The sequence below is a fragment of the Pezoporus occidentalis genome, unplaced genomic scaffold (assembly GCF_034315485.1).
Source record: "Pezoporus occidentalis ecotype Australia unplaced genomic scaffold, CSIRO_AGI_Poc_V1 ctg359, whole genome shotgun sequence".
Taxonomy (NCBI): domain Eukaryota; kingdom Metazoa; phylum Chordata; class Aves; order Psittaciformes; family Psittacidae; genus Pezoporus; species Pezoporus occidentalis.
This window is the reverse complement of record NW_026915581.1, coordinates 160,944-184,210: the sequence shown is the minus strand read 5'-3', so window position 1 is coordinate 184,210 and position 23,267 is coordinate 160,944. Positions and strand designations below refer to the sequence as shown.

The 23,267-nt window shown below is 35.7% G+C and overlaps 2 protein-coding genes across 3 annotated transcripts in view; one reads left to right on the top strand and one right to left on the bottom strand.

The window, feature by feature from the left end:
- CENPP (centromere protein P) overlaps positions 1-23,267 on the top strand; it is a 140,038-nt gene that overhangs the window by 51,246 nt on the left and 65,525 nt on the right. The gene's annotated exons all lie outside the window — the stretch shown is intronic.
- On the bottom strand, positions 6,259-21,768 carry ASPN (asporin). The gene is made up of 8 exons (XM_062630678.1): positions 21,466-21,768; positions 16,216-16,483; positions 14,696-14,808; positions 12,609-12,822; positions 12,176-12,286; positions 9,956-10,049; positions 8,242-8,380; positions 6,259-7,466 (listed from the first exon to the last, which is right to left on the bottom strand). The coding sequence occupies exons 2-8, from the start codon at positions 16,457-16,459 to the stop codon at positions 7,269-7,271; spliced, it is 1,113 nt and encodes a 370-aa protein (XP_062486662.1). The 5' UTR covers positions 16,460-16,483; positions 21,466-21,768; the 3' UTR covers positions 6,259-7,268.

Genomic DNA, 23,267 nt, shown 5'->3' with positions numbered 1-23,267 from the left:
TAAGAGAGAATGTAATTCATTAACAGTTACTGGAGATGTAATTGTGATGTGAGCATATTAATTTCAGTGTTGCTCCCTGTGACTTTGGTAGAGACCTGTGTATAAGCGATGGGTAGTTCATGCATAATGAATCTGGTGTATGAAGCATATTGCATGAGATGAATAGATGGTCTCTATATATGCAGCTAGTCTAATGCATCCAGGCTAGTTAAATTTACTGCTTATGGACAGGGAACTTGTGGCAAGACTTAGCAGTGTGTGGAAATGTGTGGGATTCTCATGAAAACTACATTCACAGTGCTGCTGTTCCAGAAATCTCACAGTCTTCAAATTTCTCCTGGACAAGAATTTGAGACAGAAAAAGTGTTTGTGCATAGAAAATCTTGGCTGTATGGTATTCCCACTGAAATCATAGCAACATAATGGTTAAATCCAGAATTGCATTGTTGAGTTGAGTAGAACTGTTAATATTTTATGTGAAAAACTGCAACAAGTCTGCCTGTTGGCAGCATATTCTGTTCAGCTAATTTTTTATTGGCTAACACAAGCTTTGAGAAGCATCCAAACATATTCCAAACTAATCAATATTTAGATAATTATGAAAGCCTTTCTGTTTATTTTATTCTTAATATTATCTTCTATCTCAGGTGATTTACTGAGAATGCAGGGTAAATCTTTATCTTGGTAAATAATTTTAGACAGTGGTATGTGATACGTGGCATTTGGAATTAGAGTCAGATTTTCGTTTACTCCAGGGCTTTTCCATACGTTTCCTATTAGCAGCTTTGTTCTCAGACCTCTGGTCTCCCCAGAAAGGAGGGGGGGGGAAGCACAAACCCAAGAAACAGTCAGTCTTAAATTTTGTACACAGAAAAGGAGGAAAAAAAATTGGCTTCAGAACTTGATTTCATTAGTTTTAGTTTACCATTGCTTTTATTCTCATGCTGATGTTAAATTCTGATCAAAAGAAAATGGAAATATTAATGTTTCTCTAGTCTGTTGTTATGTAGCTTAGTTTTTCTGGGTAAATAGTGCAATATTTTGACCAGGAATCTGCTCTTCAGACTGTGAAATAGTGGGTGGTAATGTTTGGTGATATTCTTAGTCTTTCCATTTGCTAGTTGTTTTGCTCTTGCTAATCTGTCATTAAAAATAAAACACTTATGAAATATTTTTTTTTTGGAAATCAGAGCAACATGGGAAAATATCCAGAAGCTCTTGAGTTATAAAGAGAACAAATTGGCATAGTTCAAACATGGTAAGTTGGTCTTGTTCTTTATGGGTACTTTTCTTTAAGATACTTGAAGTTCTTTCAACACAATCCAGTGAATGACACTATTTGTAGAATTACTATTAGTAAATATCAAAATATTAGCAGAAACTTTAGTTTAGATTTCATTTTAACTTGAAAAGAAACATTGTGAGCATAGTCAATGGACAACTATGGTTGAAGGAATGGAGTACATAGTTTAATGCTGTTAATTGCTGTCTTCGAGAGGTAGTAAATATTGCTTCTTGGACATACATAGGTAAATGCTTTGTGAAATTACATCATTTCAAGTTTTCATAATAGTTATATAGATCTATTATGCCTAATCCATTTTAGGTAGCTAAAACATTTCACCTCTTTAGCAAACCAGTATGAATGGTTCAAAACTTGCATATCTTAATTGATACACCTTTTCCCCCTACTCTTCTGCTCTTAGGCATTTCCATCACTTTTGAGAAATGCTGCTGCTGGAATTCCTGATGGAATACTTGGTGATGTGAAACTTTTTGGAAGTTTCCACTATGTTTAGAATAGCCAAAGTTTCACTGATTTCTTAAAGAATTAAATTTTTGTCTTTGTCACTTATTTCACTCAGTATCTTTTGATGCTTATTGCTAATTATACCCAAATTTGACACAGGATAGAGGGAAATATATGTGTATTTGCTACCAGCCTGTGAAAAATAGCAGCTGGTCAGAGGAAAGAACTCTGAAGAGGTACTTTAACTGAGGAAAAGACAGTTACAAATCCTCCTTCTTAGAGTAAGCAGCCAGATGGCAAGATGAAACGGAGATGTTGACTAACCCCTTGGCATACTTGTAGCTCTGTCATTTGGCAGCCAAACAGGTGGTAGCTGTGGAAGGCAACTGTAGGAGAATACGCTGAGGTGTTGGTGTATGGTGGAGACAAATTGGATGAATCTGAGGATTGTTAGATTCAAATCCGTAGGAATCTAGGCTTCTGTAGCTTCCTCATTTATGGAATAACTCGGTGACAGCAACACTGGTAATGAAGAGGTAGATCATCCTTATCCTTCTAAAGCAGCTCGGGATACTGTTAACCTTGCCACAAGGGCACGTTGCTGGCTCACTTTCAACTTGACCACCAGGGCTCCCAGGTTCTTTCCTGCAAAGCTGCTTTCCAAGTCATCCAGCATTTACCAATGCATGAGGTTATTCCTCACTGGGTACATGACTTTGGACTCCCCTTTGTTGAACTGCATGAGTTCTTGTTGGCCATTTTCTTCAACCTATCGAGGTCCCTCTGTGGCAGCATGGTCTATCAATCACTCCTTCCACTTTTGTGTCATCCGTGAACTTGCTGATGGTAATTGGTCCTACCATCCAGATCATTAATGAAGATTCTAAATGGAATTGGAGCCAGTATAGACAGACCCCTGTGGTATGCCGCTGGTTGCTGGGATCTGACTGGAATTCACTAGATCACCTGCCACTCAGCCAGTTTTTCGTCCACCTTGTTGTCTGCCCATCCCGCCTATATTTCATTGTGGTTTTATGATTTTACAACTCTCTTAAGGTCATTCAGTGATACCCAAATAGCTGTGGTTTTTTCTCTGTCCATGTCCTTTTTCTCTTGCCTGACACTTCTGAGCACAGAGCACTTTTAGCCTGTGCACACTGAATTCCTGAAGTTTTCATGTAAATTGACATCTAAGCAGAGGAGGAAGACACTATTAATACTGGAAAATGGAAGAAAAAAATCAACACTTCTTCACATTCTTTAACTTGTTTAGCAGCAAAAGCAAGCCCTTGATGATCTGTGAGTTTCATCTACTAGTCTTCAGACAACCAGCTAGTTGATTCTGAACCCATGTTTCTAACCTATGGATATATTGCAATGAAAGAAATATAGGAAATGAAGATATGATTAAGGATATGAGGTGGAATAGGATTTTGTGATGGGAGATTGAGGTTTTTGTGGGTTAGGTGTCTTTACAAAACATTTTTTTCCTCATTGGGTGTCTTGCTTGCAGAAGACATCTCAATCTGAAGTGGTTTGATGCTTCAAAATTTTGGTTCTGTTTGGCTTTTTTAATACGGATGTGAAAGAAATCCCATGTATGTTTTGATTTATGTGGTATGCACTTGCCATAGCTGATGGGGCAAGTTAAAATCATGTTTTGATAGTCTCTTTAATTCCTTAAAGTTTCTGTGTCTTACAAAGTTTGTCTGCTACTGTTGTATTATTCTTTGTATTGCTGTGTTTTGAAGTACTGAGTTAAGTAGATTGTTACTGGGGAAAGAGGCGGTGAGAAGATGTGGAGTGATGAGTTCATCCTTTGGCAAGCTAGTGGTGTAAAGCCAGGATGTAGACCTCAGACTTTAGAAGTACTCAAATACTTTAATACTCAAATAGGCCTCTCTGCTTAATCAGTATTTTTGAAGTTTACTGGGCTATTACTCTGCAGTAACAGTCTCTGGTATTTATTCTTTAAAATTATTTTTCCTTCTATTGGTAACAATAGGTTGCCATCCTCTGGTGAAATTTGCAAACTGTTTTCTAAGGACCTGACACATTATCAGAAGAGAGAAACCCACTGAAGTTCGGAAAGCTTAGGATCAATAAATATATATTTTTTTTATGTATATCTATTTTTTTCTATGATAGGAATGTAGTTACTTGTACAAGGAATAAGTTAGAAGAATCTTAGAAGCATTTATATCAAATCTCTCTTTCTTCCCCTTTAACATCTGCAGAGAATGTAAAGGAGTTAATTTCTTGACAATTTTTCCACCCTATCAACTGATACTGAACTACCTTGTTAGGTGGAAAGACTTCTGGATGCCAGTGTATTATCATTAGTTAGCTATTAATAGGTGAATTGCTTTGATGTCCATATTCAGAAATCATTGCTGAAACTGTGTAAAGTGCATTTTGTATTGTAGTGTCATTGTGACATCCCCATGGGTTTATGCCAAAGATACAAGGTATGTAAATTATTAGTTATTACCCGCAAATGCTGGCTGAAAAATAGTATCAGAAAGTAGTGGAGAGTTGTTGAACATACTTTTTTTTTCCTCATACGTGACAGACATTCTATGAATTTATGTGATATGATACAGGAGATGCCTCTTTTTTCTCTAAAAAATAGCTCACAGAACAGAATAAACAACGTGGTACTTATCTCCTTAATGCAAAATTGCCAGCCTAGCTGGAGTCACAGATAAAGGTTTATTCTCTTAGTTAAGCTGCAGAATTTGAACCTGCTTTTCTACTGATGATGTCATTGTTGAATTGGTGTAACTTGTATAGCCTGAGTGTTTAAGAATACACTTAAACTAGTGATTTTTCTAAATGTAGTGATTTTTCTGTTACCTATTCTATTCTTTTTACTGGCATTGTATTTGTTCTTTGTACTTTCAACTGAAGATTTGATTGAAGTCTGCCTTTATCCCACTTCCGTGAGGTGAAAGCTATTAACTTAGTGTTCTACAAAGTAGATAAATGATCTGGAAATTTTTCTTCCATTTTTCATTCTTGACCTTCTTTTGGATTGAACTTTGTGTTGTTATGTTTGCTACTTGACCACTCTTTTTCACTTCAAGTCCCTGAAATATTTTTGGCTTTTGCTTACTGCTGGTCATCTATAAATTTTCCTGCCTCATCTTTTATTTACCTTTCTCCTATCTTTTTGATAGTAAACTTTATAAGCAGTGAATCTTTTGTGGACCCTTAAGGAATTCAGCTACTTAGCTGTTACTATATGAGAATATGCATTTATTTCCGATCTTCACTTCCTTCTAGACAGGTAGTTGTTACTGGCAATGCTTTGTGTCTCTGGTAGGGGGTTATGAGCTGTTTAGGGTCATGTAAGGCAGGGTAGCCTATTGTTAAGGGAAGATGGGCATTTCCCAAAGGGTACAAATGTGCATTTGGGCTGCTACCATGAAGTAGCAGGAATGTACAGATTTTGCGTGAAGATGGTTTATTCTGGGACAAATGACTAGCCTGTGTGGTGTGTTATCCTTTATGTAACTAGGCTGTTTCATTCTTAGTTACTTATTTCTGCTGCTGCTCTTTTCACGCTCCACAGAAATTTTGTAGAGGTGGTTTCAGGAGTTGGCTGTTTGCAGCCTTGTCAGATTTGTTACTGTTGGATTTATTTAAATAAAGACTGCATCTTCACTGAGTCACAGTAAAAGCTGGTATGCATTCCCTGTAAGAACTGTACATCAGCAGTTCTGTGCTTCCTGTGATTGTAGAATTAATTCCCTAGTGGAAAAATCTCTGAAGGTGCTCCCTTTTTTCCTATGTTTAGAGGTCATAGCTCTTCCCAAATGATGATGTAACTATGGCTAAAGAAGTCCATGATATAAACTACACCAACTGATGAAGAATATACTCATTAACTGTGTTTTTCAGTACTGATCACTGTTTTCCCCATGTTATTTGCTAAGAAATGCATTCCTTAGAAATATCTTCAGAAGCCAGGAATAGAAAGATGCTTGGTGATATGCAGATTTGAATTGGGGTTTGTTTTCGTTTTCTTTTTCTCTGAGATGCCTTATAGAATTTCTGATTGCAATAACTATTCTTCAGGAAAACCTTCCCCTTGACCCACTCTCCCTTTTCTCCCCATGTGATTTTGGGTCTCAAAACCACAGTGGTACTAACAAAACATTAAATACAAAGAGACCAAGCAGATGAAAAAAAATGGCATCTTAGACTTGATACTTATTGCTCAGTGTAATATAGGGAGGTGGTAGAAAGGCTGAGAGATTCAGAACTACTTGATTTCCCTGTAGTATTTTCCTTCTGCTGGTCTGTGTCATTTTCCATAGCAGCTTCAGATGAAGCATTGGATTTTCAACTTGGTGAAGAACAGCAGTGATAAATGGTCCTCTTGGTATGTAAATTTGGAAGAAGGAAGTATAGAGAAAATATCTACAGAAGTCAGACACATGCTTGATTATAATCTCTGAGTGTTTTGACATGACTTAGTATATAATCAAGTATACAAATGCAAGTATTTTTTAAGATTATTTAATTTATTTTGAATCCCAATAGCAAATATACACTAAATAGATATTTAAAATACCCCTTTTATACAGTACTGTCTGTATTGAGAATTCTATGTGCTGACCTACGTAAGAAGTCAGGGCAGTTGAGTTCCAGCTATCTGCTTGCATTCAGCAATTTTAAGGTACTTATGTTAACAAGGAATTCTTAACCCGTGTGATGTCAATTATAAAAGAGGAAAAAAAATAAAAGGAAAACTGTGATTACTATTGTTGTTATAGGTAAAAGAAGATGTTTGTGCCAGCCTAAAGGGAGTTTAATAATCATTCCTATTAAGCTTAAAGCATATGATAAATCTTGAATATTTCTTTTTCAAAGTTCAGAGTGCATCAAATTGCATTGATAGCAAAACACTGAAGAGCGTTTCCCTCTTAAGGTTGCAAGAAGAAATACCAAAAGCTTTCAGAGGTTTTTTTGTGTGTTATTTCTTGATATGAAACCTACCTTTATCTCACTTACTATGTTTTCATCAGGGACAAAAGACCTCACAATATCGTACCTTTTCATTGCATCTTTGCTGATTATCAAAAATGGCACAAGAAGTCATCCTTGAGGTCTGACAATTTCTTTTTATAACTTCTCTTAAAATGCTTTTTGGCAGATGAAAATTCATTACTATGAAAAAAGTCACTTCCACTTGATTTTTAGAATCTATTTAAAAGAAAGAATATGTCAAAACGATGTGATTTAAGTAAAGAATTTAACACCTATAATAGGAAACATCAAATACAGTTTCCAGTTTCAAGAGTCCTTCCATAAGATATAAAGGCTTTTGTTTAAATTATTCAAATGTAGATTTAACATGGATCCTACTAACATTTTTCATCTAATTCATTATCTGAAATAGTAAATACATTGTAAACTGGTTAAATTGTGTAAAATCAGCATTTTTCTGCAAATTTCAAGTATTGTAGAACTGATTTCAACAAGTTGTTTTATGAAATGACCAACTTCTCTATCATTTAAGGAAGTTTCCGAGTTGCACACTGTTTCTGGCTAAAATGCAACGGAAAGTTGAAGGCTGAACCTCCCAGTACTTTACAGGATTATTGAAGAGGCTTATGCCACTGTATAATGCTTTCTTCTTTCTTCTTCCTGTTGGGCAGAAATCATTCACTCCCAGTTTTGCAATATGATTAGAATGGAGGAAAACTACCTGCAGTAATAAGAAACAGTAAAATCAAATAATTAGGATGTAAATGGGAAAAATACCAAACATTCATTGGCACATATATAAGTAACTGGTTTGCTGTAAGATTAGTTGGATGCAGGCCTTAATAGTAATAGGAATTAAAAATTTGTTTTAAATATTAATAAATATTTACCTCCTGACACAAAACAAGTGTTTTGTAGTCTCTCCCACAAAACAAGTTATATCATTTTTTATCAGTGTGTTGTCAGAATAATTGAACTCTATTCTTATGGAACATTCTCCTAAAATGTAGTTTATATTCTCTTATAGTAAAAATTATATATCTCTCATAATAAGTATTACATTCTACCAAAATGTAAATCTTCAGAGTTTTAATAATTTTTTAAAAGTAATATCTAGAAAAGTTGATATTGGAAGATTTGCTGGTATGGTTTTAATTGCTATTTCAGATTCTGGGAAATAAATATCTTTTGAAAGTGTTTTATTGCTGAATTTTTCTAGTTATAAATACAAATTTAAAATTTTATCATTTCAGCCTAATGAATAATTTACTTTGGATTTAAGATTTTTCAGCATGGGCATGGAAAAATTTCCACTCTGGCTTGCTGATGCTAGAGTATATATAATACATATAATTATATAATAATTATATAATAAATATGTAGCAAACAAATATATGTGACAATTATGCTTTTTAGTTATGTCCTAATCAGCATGGTGGTGTAAAAGTCAAACAACTCATAACAACCAGAACTTTCTATTAAGTTTAGTATATGACCTGTAGATATTTCAGTTCGGGTAATCCAGGAGGAACTTTCTTGAGCTTATTTTTTTCAAGATGGATTTCACGTATGCTTGGTATGTTGGCAAAACTTCCATTTTCCACATCTTTGATTTTATTATTCCCAAGTCCAAGCCTAGAAATAGTATAAGAAACATTTAATTGAAGAGCAATTGAGATTCACAACAGCACTGAAGAGCATAAACATACTTCGGTTTTTGGGCTTGGTTTCTTTTTGTGGCTTTTTGTTAGTTTGTTTGGGGGATTTTTTTTTTGGGGGGGGTGTTTTTTGTTTGTTGGGGTTTTTTTTAAGTTTGAAGTATGTAGGAGTAAACATAGGGGACAAAAAGAGTTGGGGAGAGTTGATGAAATCTTACCTCTGATAGAAATAAAACCCCACCACTGATCTATCAAACTTTTTTTCTTCTTAATTCAGTCTGCACTTAAAGGACAGCAGCTAGCCTGATGAGAGCAGCTGTCTGGTTTTGCATGCAGTTTTTATACTTTCAGTGGCAAGAGTTAAAATGATAAACATCAACTAATCTGCTTGTAAAAGAAATTGTGCCATTTTATCAAGTAGTGTAATCTCACAGTTACAGAAAGTGTTGTTCTAATAAACAGTCAAAGAAAGCAAGTCTTATAAGGAAACAGTTATAGCTTAGTCAAAAAAATTTGTCTTTTAAAAGTAAGCAGGACTACCTTTTTCCTACTTCTACATTTTCCTAAATTTAGGCCTTGGTTTGATTTTTTTTTTTTTTTTTTTTTTTTTTTTCTATGACACTTCAGTCTGTGTTGCTGGAAAGGTGATTCAGAAGGTGGATGTGCACGTCAGTTTGGAATTGCTCTTTCCACTTGACCTGCCATCCTCTGTTTGTCCTTTCTTAATTTTTTCAAAACCTACAGTTGGTATCTGAAAGCAGCTCAGCAGTTCTTCTTTCATAGTAGTTTGTTACCAAATCTAAAATTCACTGCTGCTTAGCCATATTTTCAAGTAGTTAACTGAGCTTTACAGAGCAAACTTCCTTTTTTTGCCCTACGTCACTGATACATTCCTCAATGTATGGAGTGTTTCTTTCCAGTATACTTGGGCTTTCTCTAGAATTAAAAACCTATTATGACTCCTAATCCTACAAATCTAATTGCAAGAAAGGCATTCTCTTCCCAAAACAAAAGTCTGTTGGCATTGCTGTATGTGTCATTCTGGGGTGTGACTTGTGAGGTAAGTAACCAAAGATTTAAAATGCCTGGGCCTGGTAAGGAGCAGCCTAGAGAAAACCACAGATTACTGTTGATAAATGATATGACCACAAAGTTTCAGACATTCTGAGTATGAGAAATACAGGCAATGCTTAATCGAAGCATATTACTACTAGCACATTAAGAGACATTATGTGAAAGACATGTTTTATTGCACAACACCTAGGTGCCATGAGGTAAGAATTTACAATAATTACATTTTGTAACGAGATGATGCTCTTAACATACGCTTCTACGGAGAACTGTAGGCAAGAGGTGTAGTAACAAGACTAATGTTGGGGGGGGGGGGAGTGGCTTTTTTTTTTTTTTCCAAAGTTTGGTCTTATTTAGAGCAGTTCTTAGTAAAACTTTTAAATTTCTAAATTCTCTTTTCTCCCATTGGCAAGTATTAAATAAGAGATCCTGCCAGGTCTGACCTTTAATCAAAGAAAAGCATTCTGCCTGGGAGTTTTACCTTTGAAGATCTTTATACCGGTTAAAATCTTCAATTTCAATTGCTGTGATCTTATTGTCATCTAAATGAAGTTCCAGTAGGCTGGAGGGCAGTCCTGGTGAAAAACAAATGCAGTATGAGAAAAGTAAGACAACTTATTTTTGTTGGACTGTTTATTATGTTCCAAACAACTTCTTTCCTTTGTGTTTAGTATTGGGTGAAGAACTGGGGGGATGAGGTGGGGGGAGGGTGATGGTGTCTGTATGAAAGAAATGGATATTGGATACAAGTATGTTACTAAAAAAAAATAATAAAACTTATCAACATAATTTGATTTAAAATTGTAGTCTTGAAAGAAAATTAAGATGTGAAGGTACATATGCTAAAGTTAAGAATTCAGGATTATAAAATTTGATATAATTTTGCTAGCTTGCTTTGTAACAGCTTTCTGTATACTTTTGGTTAACCTGTTAAAGGTGTAAATTGTATGTTATATGCAATTATCTGTTGGTACTCCAAATACTGCTCCTATGGAACCAGTTTTTGGTTACATATTTTCTTGCACAGAGTGTAGCAACTGTGTAATTCTAAGTTCCAAACTGTGTTATTATAAGTTCCAAAGATGTGATGTGGGAGGAAAGCTTTTGGAATTCTCTAAGGAAAATTAAATATTCCATATGTTCTTTCCTATGCCAGTACGTGGAGTGTTTTCTCACATGGTACCAAATAGTCCCAATTCAGAACTGTCAGTGAGTGAACCGGGAGGAGGAGACTCTTTTTTACAACATGCTTTTAGTGAAGGCAGAGAAAGACATTCACAAGTTTGAATTTGTATTTGCTGATCTTATGTTCAGTTTTACCAGCATGTGTCTAGATGGCACCCTGACACCAAGCAAGAGAAACCACGCTTGTGAGAGTACTGCTCACATTGCCATTGTTATTTGTTGGAGCCTCACAACACTGAAGTGGTGTGCTTTACAGTCTGTTTTTGTGCCAGTGGCTATGCTATGGTGTTTGTTCATTTGGGCTTTTTTCCACTTTAAATTCCAGCTTACGATTCCCCTGCGTGCTGCTTAGAAAGACAAAATTGGAATCATTTTATCTTTGGTGGGTTTTTTTGATGCTAAGTGACAGGAGACACTATTATGATGGTATTAGAAGAAACTCTTTTTGTGTATATTGGCGTGTGTTACCATAAGCAGGCACATGGTTTGTGATCTTAAAATTATCTGAACAATTAATGTGATTTGCTTGGTTTATTTTTTTGTCCTTGTTTTTTTTTGTTATGTTTGCTTGGTGGTTTTTGGGTGGTTTTGGTGGTTTTCTTTTTTGGTGTTCTCTTCTACAGGATGCTTTTGTATTATATATATGTCTATAAGAAGAGATTAAATATAATAAGAAACAAGTTCTTTATCCGACTGATCCCAAAATCATGATCTCAGGGGCCAGTATTTAGTTTCCTTGCAACCTGATGAATGATACAACACAAATCATAGGCTAGTTTGGATTGGAAGGGATCTTAACGCTCGTCCAGTTCCAACCATCTGCAATGGGCAGGGACACCTTCCACTGGAGCAGGCTGCTCCAAGCCCTGTCTTCTTTCCTTCCCTTTTTCTCATAGATAGTATTTTTGAACAGTTGAAATTAGCAGTTAAATTTTACTTAGCAAGACCTCATCAAAAGATGTATAAAATGCTGTGTTGGGTTTTGCATTATGGTGGTCATATTGCAGAGCATATTTGAGCTACAGTCTCACTTGAAACATTCAAAATTCAAGTTAGAAATTTTAAATGCATAAAGAAAGTTGGAATTCTGTGTCTCTGATGAACCCTTATGATCAAATATCAGGGGGTTTATCCTTTCTTTGAAAGGATTTTTGAGAGGCTAATGTAGAAGATGTGAAGTGACATCTAATTATGATTTGCTTCACATTGCTTCTCCTGAAAAGTCTCTGGATGTTAGGGGAGTGGACCTCTTAACAGGGAGAAGGCTGGAAAGTGAGTGTGTGTGCACTGCTTGTGTGAGTACTCATGCATGTGCCTGCACCTCTGTGCACACTTTGGGGATGTAGAATTGGATTCCAAGTAGAGAAAGAAAAATAAAGTAGGAAGTGATCTAATAGAAATAAAAAATACCATACCAAATTTATGAACATTTTGGTAATCATATAGATGTTGAAGCATTTTATTTAGGCGTGTAGTGGTATAGGTAAAATGGAACAGGTAAAACAAAGCAGCATACCTTTAGGAATTGAAGTTAATTTTGCTTCTGCAATTCTGATATGATAGATATTTACTCCTTCAAAAGCTCCTGGCTCTATTCCATCATTATTAAGAGGATTTGCACTCATTTCTGTCCAAGGGAAAAATAAAAAAAGAGGTCTTTATGGCATAGGATTTCTATGTCTGTTTGACTGCCTTATAAGCATCTGATTTCATTTTATTTCTGACTTCTGATGTTCCAAGCATTAATTAATATTTAGCTTGGATTACCTAAATTCCAGCTTTCAGGTGAAGAAAGGCTGTGAGGATACATAGTAATTAAACCATGGAAGATCACTTCCACAGCTTGGAGATCTCTTAAAGTTGCACACTAGAAATGGTTGAATGAAAACTATATATAGTATGTTACAGTTTTGATAAAGACATTTTCTTTTCTACTTAATTGGACTTACCTAAAACATGTAGAGTCTTCATTCCTTTAAATGCATCCTTGTGGATTTTCTTAACCTTATTAGCATGGATTCTGAGCTCTGCTAAAGTATTTGGTAAATTTGTTGGAATCTCAGTTAGCTGGTTGTGAGATAAATACAATCGTCGTAGCTTCTTTGTTGGTTGAAAAGCCTTTGGATGGATCTTGGTTATTTTATTGTTGTTCAAAGCCAGTGCCTATGAGAGATGGGAAGAGAAATACAAAGAAAATTTCTTTATGAAGGATCATTGACTATGAATTTTAAGTAATGAATTTGAATATATAATTTAAAAATTAAGTATTTTAAATATTTTATTTTCCCATCATACTGAACATTAGCACTTATGGCTTTTGAAATACACTTTGGGCATTTCAATTGACTGGGGGGGCAGGGGGGGAAGGGCCTGAAAGCTGGAGCATCAACTAGAAGGTAGATAAGAACTAGTCAGAGCTGACAAGGTGCCAGTGGGCAATGAGAAGAACTGGCAAAGAAATGCTTGTCATCATATATTTTGTAAGATTGTGTCAGGATTATATTCTGTTGTTGTTGTTCCTTAACGCAGACAAATTCTCAAAACTCAGAATTCCATCTCAGCATAATACTGCAAAATCACAGGGTTTTAATCTGAATTTCCTTAATGTCTGTAGATGACTTAGACACACATGAATTGTATCTTATTTGCCATAATTTCTCAACTTCTGGATTTAAGTCTCTTTTGTACAGTACACTAGTCCCTTTTTTGGGACAGTTACTTGTTCTTGGCTGCTGCATTTTATCAGAAAACTTGTAATGAGTACAGACAACAAAATTTATCTGAGATTATTTTGCATGTCAAATCACATCTTTGCATTTCCATACCTAGAGCAATAAATGTTGGGTTTTTTTACTTCTTTGAGCTGTTGATAAGTCTCTGCTTTCTGAAATTGGGGGCAGGGGGGAGGAGAAATTAAAGTGAAACAGATTTTTTTTTTCCTTTTTTTTCCCTGAATGAATGAGGATAGCTTAAGGAAATAAACAGGAAGTTCTCCTTCCTAATCCAAGTTGCCATCTGTTCCTTTGCTAAATAGACTAGTACTCAGACAAGATGTACAAAGTAAACTTTGCTTTCAGTAAAAATTTTGTTAGGTCTTGCCACAAATTAGCTGATGAGAAAAATCAGAACAGCTTGAAGTTTGCAGTCATCACATAATTAAGTGGTGACTCTACTGTATAATGTGGTGATTGCTAATGTAGTCCAGTGTCTATCAGTGAATGGAGTTTAGCTTCTGTAAGATCTTTTATACTGAACATAAACCACTGTTAGTGTGTTTACCCCTGCCTTGCTGGTAAGACCATTTGTACCCAGACATGAGACACTTGAGGGGAGTGGAAACTTTGTTGCAAACTCTGAATTTATATAGTTCCTATTTTTTCTATCCTAGCTTAACTCATAATGGTTAAGAAGCTGATTCTGAGATGCTTAGATCTGGTAAATTTTCAGTTCTTGCTCAGAAACCAAACCAGACTGACCAGGAGTTGGTTTTATTGTGATGTGTTTCATGGCTTCCTAATGAGGTAGAAAATGTCATTAACTTGCTGTAACTTGTGGAACAGATTGGTCATTCTTACAAAAAAAAAAAGGTTTTTAAATTGTCAGTATTTGTTCGTACTGGATTTAGAGTGACATCCTATGGAGATAAGTGTTCCAGAACAGTTTTAATATTCCTTTCCAAGCCTCTGAGGTTCTCTTATTTTCTTTCATGGTAAAAAAAAATATTCATTATAGTGTTATTGTGTACTGTAAATGTTTATATTTATCAATTGCTAATTATTCTAAACCTGTCTTTACATGCTAAGGAGTGAAGAAATCTTGAGTATCTTCTTGGTACCTTTCCTGAATGTTGTAGGAAGTGGCATAGTTCTTACAGCTCAAAGAAATTTGCTTCTTGATAGGTGGGAGCAGTCAAATATGCAAGCATTAGACTGTATTTTTATGGCTGTTACTGGAGAAGAAAAAAATATATCTTAAAAGTATCAGAATATTACGTATTGCTAAATAGGATTTTAAACTTGGAAAGTAGCAAGCTTACATAAAGCGATGTGAGTCCTTGGAGATCATTTTCCTTGACCTCTTTAATTTTGTTGTTCTGAAGGTCAATCATACGTGTATCTGGTGGAATGTTGCGAGGTATTGATGTCAAACCTGTTGAAGTATATGACAAAAACAGTATGTGCCTGTACTTAAGTCCAAAGAAATTAACTCCTAAACACCAAAACACAGTAAGGTTGTTGATGATTATGATGGAAAGAAAATACAAATTGTCCTAAAGCAAAAGATAGAAGGGAATATTTGATAATGAGAAGAACTAATTATGTGAGAATGTGTGGATAGTTTCAGGAGGAACTGCTGCTGCCCCTGACCATGAAAATCTTGAAGGGGGGTGCTCGCTGCAGGTTCTTTACATCCATGAAATATGGGAGTTCAGAGCACAGGTTTTTCGACAGGGAAACTGCTGTATTTATAAAGTCCCTGGAGAAAGCAGCCTTTGGAGAATCTGGGGCTGTGGTCCTCTGTTGAGGAGCAGGGCTGTTGCATGGCTTTAAAGGATTTCTGCTCAGTGCCTAACTGCTCCTTTCCACTCCTGCACTGCCCTATCCCATCGTACTGTCAGGGTTGCAGGTCATGTCTGCAAAATGTGTTCTTGGTAGCAACCAGCAGCTAGTAATTAACTTCCAGCTGAATAAATCCCTCAGTCCAGTTCACTGTTGACTTACAAAACCACTTCAGTTTATGCCATCTGAGATCCTGAATCAGTAGGAAACTAGCAAGGGATTGTAACTTTCTTTGCAGTGGAAAAGCTGATGCAGCAAATGCTACATGCTGGTCCAATTTATCAACAATTATGTTTTAATTAATAGGTTACAGTTATTTAAAGATGAAGTCTGTTTATAGGGTTTTTTTTCCATGTGAACTTAAGTAAAGCAGTTTGCAATCTAAACTAGATGCAATAATCACAATTTATTTTTGTCAGAAAAGTTTATTTTCATTCCTTAATAATGACACATTAAAAAAACCCCAAACAAACAAAAACTCAAACAAGCAATTTATACATTCAGTCAAAGTTTCTAAGATATGAGGAGCCTAGGATTGAGTTTAAGCTGGTGGCAGAGCTGTGATGAGAACGAATGTCACTGTCATTGTGCAAGTGACAGGAGCATAGACCTTTGATTACTTTGGATCATGGGGAAAATTCAATGAACACCAATTCAAATTGTCACAATTAATAATGAGTTTGTATTTGGGGAGTAGCATATATATGCAACAGTGACAGCAGCAGATTTGCCTTCTGTTAGAATGTTGTTACCTGTGATGTTTTTTCCCATGAGCTGGGAAAACATGTTGTAAAATGTGCTGGGCACAGATTAGTTGCTGAACATGAGTTGGGTCTGGTTTGCAAGCCTAATTGAAAAAATGTAAGCTCCTGTGGAAAATGACTGCTGCAGGAATATAAGAATGTGGGTGATTTATGGAGCTGTAGGAGTCACCTTTTAAAAGCAAATCCTGCAAAGGAGGGTCCGGTGGAGAGCAGATGCACAACTTCATTCTTACCTAGGTCAGAGCAGTGGACAACTCTCACATAGCACTGGCATCCAAAGGGGCATACTGGGAATAAATCAAAAGGAATCAGTGGTATAATTGGTTCACTGGTTGGGAATAGAGAATTGTCATCGTCATCATCATCATCTTCTTCCATATCTTGGAGCATCATATTCTTTAGTGTAAAATATGAAGGACCAATGAGAGGTTTGGCAGAGCACAAAGCCAAGAAGAGGAGGAGTGTGTATTCTTTCATATCTTCTTAATCAGGATAGCCAATCTTAGAGAGGAAAATAAACAAAACACTCAAACACAAGAATCAGTGAATGTGAAACAGCAAATAAAAGGTATTGAATTATTTACTTCATCTACTGCTACAGCCTCTGGTCCTGAGAATTGGTCTGTTATGAATATTAAGGTTTAATCAGTATATGAAGGATGATGATTATAAAAAAAGTCTTTACAAATACAAATCATTATAAATTGTAATAAAATACTTAATGAAATCCATTAGACATTAATGTCATATAAACATTTTTTAGTTGAGCCTGAAAAAATAGTATCATCATTTGTTTCATAGCTTGCAGGTGTAATTTTTGTAGTAAACTTTACCAGAACTTGGGAGTAGATGTCATTTTTTCATTCTTGATGAAAAAAAATATTTAATGTGATGCATGGACACATGTGCATTGCTTGCATCTAGACAACTGAGAGATACCTGATTAGCAATGCAGAAAATGCTCTCATCAGGATACAACCTAAACACGTGTTATCCTATTCCCTGAACACTTCTAAGTAAACTTTTATTCTGCCCTTACAAGCTGTGGCTGTGCCATCCCTGGAAGTATCCAAGGCCACATTGGACAGGGCTTGGAGAAGCCTGGCCTTAGTGTAAGATGTCTAGGGGAAGGGGTTGGAACTGGATGAGATTTAAGGTCCCTTCCAACCCAAACCAGGCTGGGATTCTATTCACTGTCCCTGGAAGGGTTAAAAAACAGTGTAGATGAGGCCTTCTGACATGGTTTAGTTGTGGACTTGGCAGTCCTGGGGTAACAGGTGGACTTGATTGATCTTAAAGGTCTTATCCAATCTGATTCTATAATTAACCTGGAAAAACAGTTTTCAGTCCTGACAGCACCTTTGCCATTTCCTAGTCTTCCGTTTATTATTGCTGTTGATAGGTCACCTTTGTATGGAAACACATTTGCGTTGACTTTTATTTGACAAGGGTTCTTTTCTCTGACAAGGGCTTATGAATCCATGTTCTTTGAAATCAGTAACTTAAATTGCACCTAGAAAAGGACTGGAAGCCAATACATTTGAATGCCTATTTTTTCAGTAAAAGTGTTGTTTTTTTTTTCTGACATAGCTTTGTTGTCATGGGGCCTGTACATGACAGCTAGGCCAGCTGATAGGAGATAATTACGTGTCATGCTTGAATTTACTGCCATAAGCCCCATCAGCTTTCTAGATTATCTATAACTTGGAAGTATCTTTCTTGTGTAATCAAAGGTACTTTGGTCTGGAAGACAGAAAGATGCTGGATCAGCTAGAGGACCTTCAAAGTAGAAAACCTCATGTCTTTTTTCCTGAAGTTACTGAGAAGAGTACACAAGTTGCAAAGGACGTACAAAGTAGATTTGTATTTAGAAAAAAAAGGGCTGATCCTGCCTCATTACAGCTGTTCATTCAATTGAATTCAATTCTGCTTCTCAGAGTTCTTATTTTACCAGATTTCTTCTAGCTACACCTGCCTGGGAAAACCAGGACTCCAGTCTTTAATTAAAGTTTATTACCTGAATAATGGCGATGAATCATAGAATTGTATGGGTTGGAAGGGACCCCTAGGTATTTTCTACATGCTCTGGTGTTATTTTAAAGATTACTTTATTGACCAAATAGTCCTATAAAATTAGACACAAGGGAAGACAGAATTACCACAGAATGTTTTGCTACTCTGTGAGAAAAGACTGTAAATTCAGTGCTCAGCTCTTCCTTCTTCCTCTCTGAATCCAAATTCGGGATATTGTTTGGATACTACAGTTTGCTGTGCAAACCAGCAGGAGCTGCTGTAAATTTTATTATGTATATCCTGTTTATAAGAATGTTTCTATTTAGACTATCATAGACCTCTTTAGGGAAGTACTAAATGAATGTCAGTTCTTGTTTGATCACCTAATTAAATCTTGCTGATCTGCTTATGGCTGAAAAATGTCTTTATGTAGGCATTTTGTCCCTGGTCTCAGTCGCAGGAGAAGGAGTGCTCTGGTTTGTACAAGGGTGTTGGCTTATTCAAAATTCTGAGGTTTTGTTTGCATTGGTTTTTTCCCTACAAGGTCATTTTGATGTTTCTTGTATATGGTTCTTAACAGCACTAAAATGCTGTGTATACATACAGTGCTGCTACTGTAACTGTGTGTGGTTCAGGGTGTATGAAAAGTAAAAAGATAACAGTATATAGTTTACACTCTCAAAAAAGAATGCAGTGACTCCTTCCCCCCAAATGTGTCTGACAACAGAACACTAGTATACTTTGTACCTTTGCAGGTATACAGAGTTTTGTTAACAGTTAACTTCTGTTTGTGATAGGCACTGGATGTAGTGTTACTGCATCTAAAAAATAATCTTCCATGTACATTCCTGAAATGCTTTTCTGGATCTGGTGCTAGAAAGTTGGCCTGTGAAACAATTTAAAAATCTGTTTCCACACTTGCAACTGTAGCAAGTGATTGCATATTTTGGATATTTAAAGAACTAATTATTATTTCAAACTGTGTAAAAGGTAAGGCTGATTGGAGTAGTGGCCAATTTGAACTCTTGAAAAACATGGTTCTAGAAAAGTAAAGTTGAAATATGTCATTGATGACATACTAGTCCTTTGAGAGAAACACCTTTAAAGCAAGTCACTTTACAAAAGGAAACCTGATTTGTGAAATAAATAAAATTACATATATATGTATATGGCTTTGTTCTTAGGGGTGGTAATCAAGTTTGACTCCAGATTTGCATTGGCCAAAGAATGGATTCCAAAGAACTGGGGTTTATGGAGGTTCTAAACTGTTTTTTTTCCCCTGGATGAATTTTTGAGTTTCCCAGTAAATAGATGTTGATATGTCCGTGGGAATGCTCTGACTTTGCAGCTCATCTCAAAGAACTCATAAAACTTTCTGCATGCTTACACTTCAAGAGTAAGAGAATGAAAAGAAGATGAAAGCCTCAAGTCCAAAATCCTAGTGATCTTTCTGGAAATACTTTAATTATTGTGTCATGAGAATGTTATGAAATAATTGTTTCAGAGAGTACAGTTTGTGAATACAGCTGTACTTATGGTCCACTACTGCCACTCGAAGCTGGTTCTGCACCTAGAGACATATTTCATTTCTCTCATACCAGCTCTTCCAATCAGGCTGTTTGCTGAACTGATGGAGCTCACTAAACCAGCATAAAACTAATGTGAGCAAGAAAAAAACCCAACACATTCTTTCTGGGTGAATAAACTGAATCAATCTTTAGTATCAGAGCCAGCACAAGGGAATGGGTGGAACAGCCTGGTTAAGGGGGACAAAACACTGAAGGCAAAGAGAGGGAAGGACAAGAGGTGGGACAGCCATTCTTGGCATATGCAAGCTGTTAGGCTCAGGTGTTCTCTTTAATAAAACCTTGAACAGATGATTGTTGCTTGAACAGAGTCTGGCCTTGTCCCTTCTCACTTTTAGAGACCAGAACATTGAAGATGAGTTTGAGAAAATGTTGGGAATTCAAGGATGGCTAATATGTTTCTTCATTATATTTTCTTTATAACAGTCCTACTTTCTCCTTCAGTAGAAAGTGCTACCAAACAGCACCTTTTCACTGAAAGACTAGCCATTACAAAGTGAGGTAGCTGAACATGGAGAGTATACGTTACATGTACAGATGCTGTAAGGCTGACTTTCCTGAAGTATGACACTTCAGGAAATACGACTTCAGAATTTAGTGAATCCTAAATTCACTGTGCTGATTGTTTGGGACATACCTACCCTTACTAATGTGGTGGTCTTTACGAAAACTTGTATTGCCAAACAGCATGTGAAACATAGGAACTTTTTATGTATTAGTTTAGGGTAAATGTGCAATAATTCTGTGATGTGAAAAATCTCAACAGTAGTTATGGAAAGAAAAACACTTTCTATGAGGATAGAAGTTATATTGCTAGTATGGGATGTGTACATAAAAAAAACCCTCAATAAAACAGGTCAAGTCTAGATTCCTTGGCAGTAGCATGCCAGTCTTGCAGCATGTGGTCTTTGTTGTCTTACCAGTTATGACTCTGAAGGAGTTAACAGGTAAAATTTTCAGACTTAAAAAATCCTCTATTTTTAGAAATAACCTCTGTTACCCGTGCACAGGGGCAAATTTCCTATGGCATTGTTTCGGAAAAGGGAACGTTTAAATGGCACAGTGGTGGTCTTTATAGAGGCAATGAAAAGTCTGTGTTCATTAATAACACAAACCATTGCCCCATGCACAGATTTTGTCCAAAGAAAGGCAAGACCATTGCTGTTTTGAAAGCTGTATTTAAAAATAGTTCTGCTTCTATTAGTCATTGTCCCATTCCAGAAATAAAAGGAGTTTATGTTTAACTCTTTGTCTACTCTATTGATTCACTTAAATTGCTAAAGAAAAGCAGGAGGAAATTTTTGGGTTAGTAAGATTACTGAGGAAATTATTCTGTCCTGAGAAACAGTCCAATATTGAAGTTATGTGATATGATAATAGCATGTTTACAAAGTAAGTTATGTTTAGAGAGTATTTACTTTTTGGAAAATTGCTTGTCTCTTGTGTATTACTGAATATGATCTATGAGCATTTTAAGGGTGTAGCTTGTTTACAGTTCATTCTTCCATGTGTCATTTTTAATTACTTTGTAGATAGCTACTTAAAAAAAAACCCAAGCATTGTGAATACCAAATTACAGAATGTTAACACAGAATTGTAACTGTAAGAACTATTGTAGGATAGAAGTTTCCTCAGTTGTTACATCTTTCTGACAAGTCTTTCATAGTTATATAATTCACTATACCCTTTTATTGCTTTGCAGCTCAGATGTGGTACATACAGAATTATTTCAGCTGGAAAGTTGATTTTCAAATGCTCCATAAACAAAGTGGTGCTTCTAACTCTAAATTGCCTGACATTATTAATCTGCAAATAGTGACTGACAACCTGTTGCTTAATTCTTTATTCTTATTTATATAGAATAGATATTCAATCTGAACATACCTTGCAAATTTGGTAGTTCTTCCGGAAGCACTGTGGTAATCCACCTGAGATCTTTATGTCCAGTTATTTCTTATTCAAAAATAACATAAAATAAAACAGAAAAAAAAAAAAGTTAAGCTGAGTTCTGTGAAATGGAAAGTAAATATAAAGAAAAATTCCACTTCCAAACTTCTTGATCCTCCTGGCACTGTGAGTGATACCAGAGTAAAGTGCTGCTTCAGATTAGCCCATTTTAGTACTGAAGAAAGATATTAAGATGACTTGTTACCACTCATATGTTTTTCATCACTGCCTGTATTGCAGCCAAAACTTCTGGCTTAACTCTAGACGTCTAGTGGAGGACTTTATAAAACCTGTAGTTTAATAACAGTTGACATCAGGCCATTGGAAGTACAGAGAGAACCATTTCAGGTTATTCCTGCTACGAAATCACACTTATTTATGACTTCATTAGCTGTTATTCCTTAAAAAGTGTGATATGAATAAAAGTGTAAAACCTTAGCCAGTGGCAGAGTAAATGAATTGCCTGTAGTGATCAGCATGTTGTCAAACCTTTCTAATTAGGACTTTGTTGTGTCGTTAGACATAAATCCTACCTCTTGCTTTCAATAGGCAGTTATCTGGCTGTGGAAAATGGTTTAAGATTGTAAAATGTAGATCAGATTTTATTAGTCAATATAGTTAATTTTTCTTTCTTGTGCATGAGAAATAAAGCCTATCTGTTATTTAAAACAGATATAATTGCAATATTTGTGGTAAGGATTGAAGTTGTGAACTTAAAGTCCTGTTACATAGTTTGTACTGACATACACATCACAACAGGTAGAAACTGGGTTATTCTTTGTTTACCATCCATATGCTGCCTAAGTATGCTTAAAAAATGTGTGGCTAATTGACTTTACCTAAAGCAAGTTTCATAATTTTATGATTAAATAGAATTTACAACGTAATTAAACAGTTTGTGTCTTTAAATTTACAATACATTGTATCTACCAGATGCCATGAACATCTACTTCATCTGTTTCTTCAATAAGCTCCTTTCTAGGTTAACAATTTGGTCTTGCTGTGGAGAAATAGCCTGGAAATTTTCTTTATTAATTTATTTAAAGATACATGTAAGGTGGTGCTGTTTGCAAAAGTGGTGTATAAGTTACTTGGCTACTGTTCATTTCTTAAGGGAGAAAAAGATACTATGCCAAAAATTCAACCTTTGGTGCTCTCTTAGCAAACAAGATAAGGCTTGTGTTACCTGCTTCATTGGTTTTGCTTGAGTTCCAGTTCCAGTAGCATAGATGAGTGATGATATTCTCTCTATCACTTCTCCCAAGGAATGAAATTACAGTTTCAAAAGCAATCACATTCCCACACAACAATCTGAAGGACGATTTTAAACTTTTTTGAAATCTCCAATTGCATATATCTGCAGTCTCTTGACTGTATTTAGAAACCCGAGCTTCCTAAGCAAACACTCCCCTGTGTTTTGTAATAGCTTGGTTTGGCTGCATTTACTTGAGCAAATTACTATTAAATCACTCTTTAAAAGAAAAAACCCAACATTTTCTTGGCTTTTTAATAAAGGAGAGCATGGCTTAAGACTTGTGATAGAAATGTACTGATTTATTTTCACTTTCAATAGTAAAGTGTTGAATCAGCAATTTCAGCTGGTCCTGGTTTTGCGGCAATGTTCCCTGTTCCTGATGTTTACCAACATCTCTGTTTTGGATGAATGCTTTTTTTTAAATTATTACTTAATCTTTTTAGTTGATCCTGGTGGTAGGAAGACATCCTTATGTGTATAGAGT

Excerpts from the sequence above, each read along its gene's own strand:
- ASPN (XM_062630678.1), bottom strand. The coding sequence starts at position 16,459 with ATGAAAGAATACACACTCCTCCTCTTCTTGGCTTTGTGCTCTGCCAAA. Across the intron at positions 10,050-12,175 it reads ATTAACTTCAATTCCTAAAG|GACTGCCCTCCAGCCTACTG; the intron begins GTATGCTGCTTT and ends GTTTTTCACCAG. Across the intron at positions 7,467-8,241 it reads CCGAACTGAAATATCTACAG|GTAGTTTTCCTCCATTCTAA; the intron begins GTCATATACTAA and ends TTATTACTGCAG.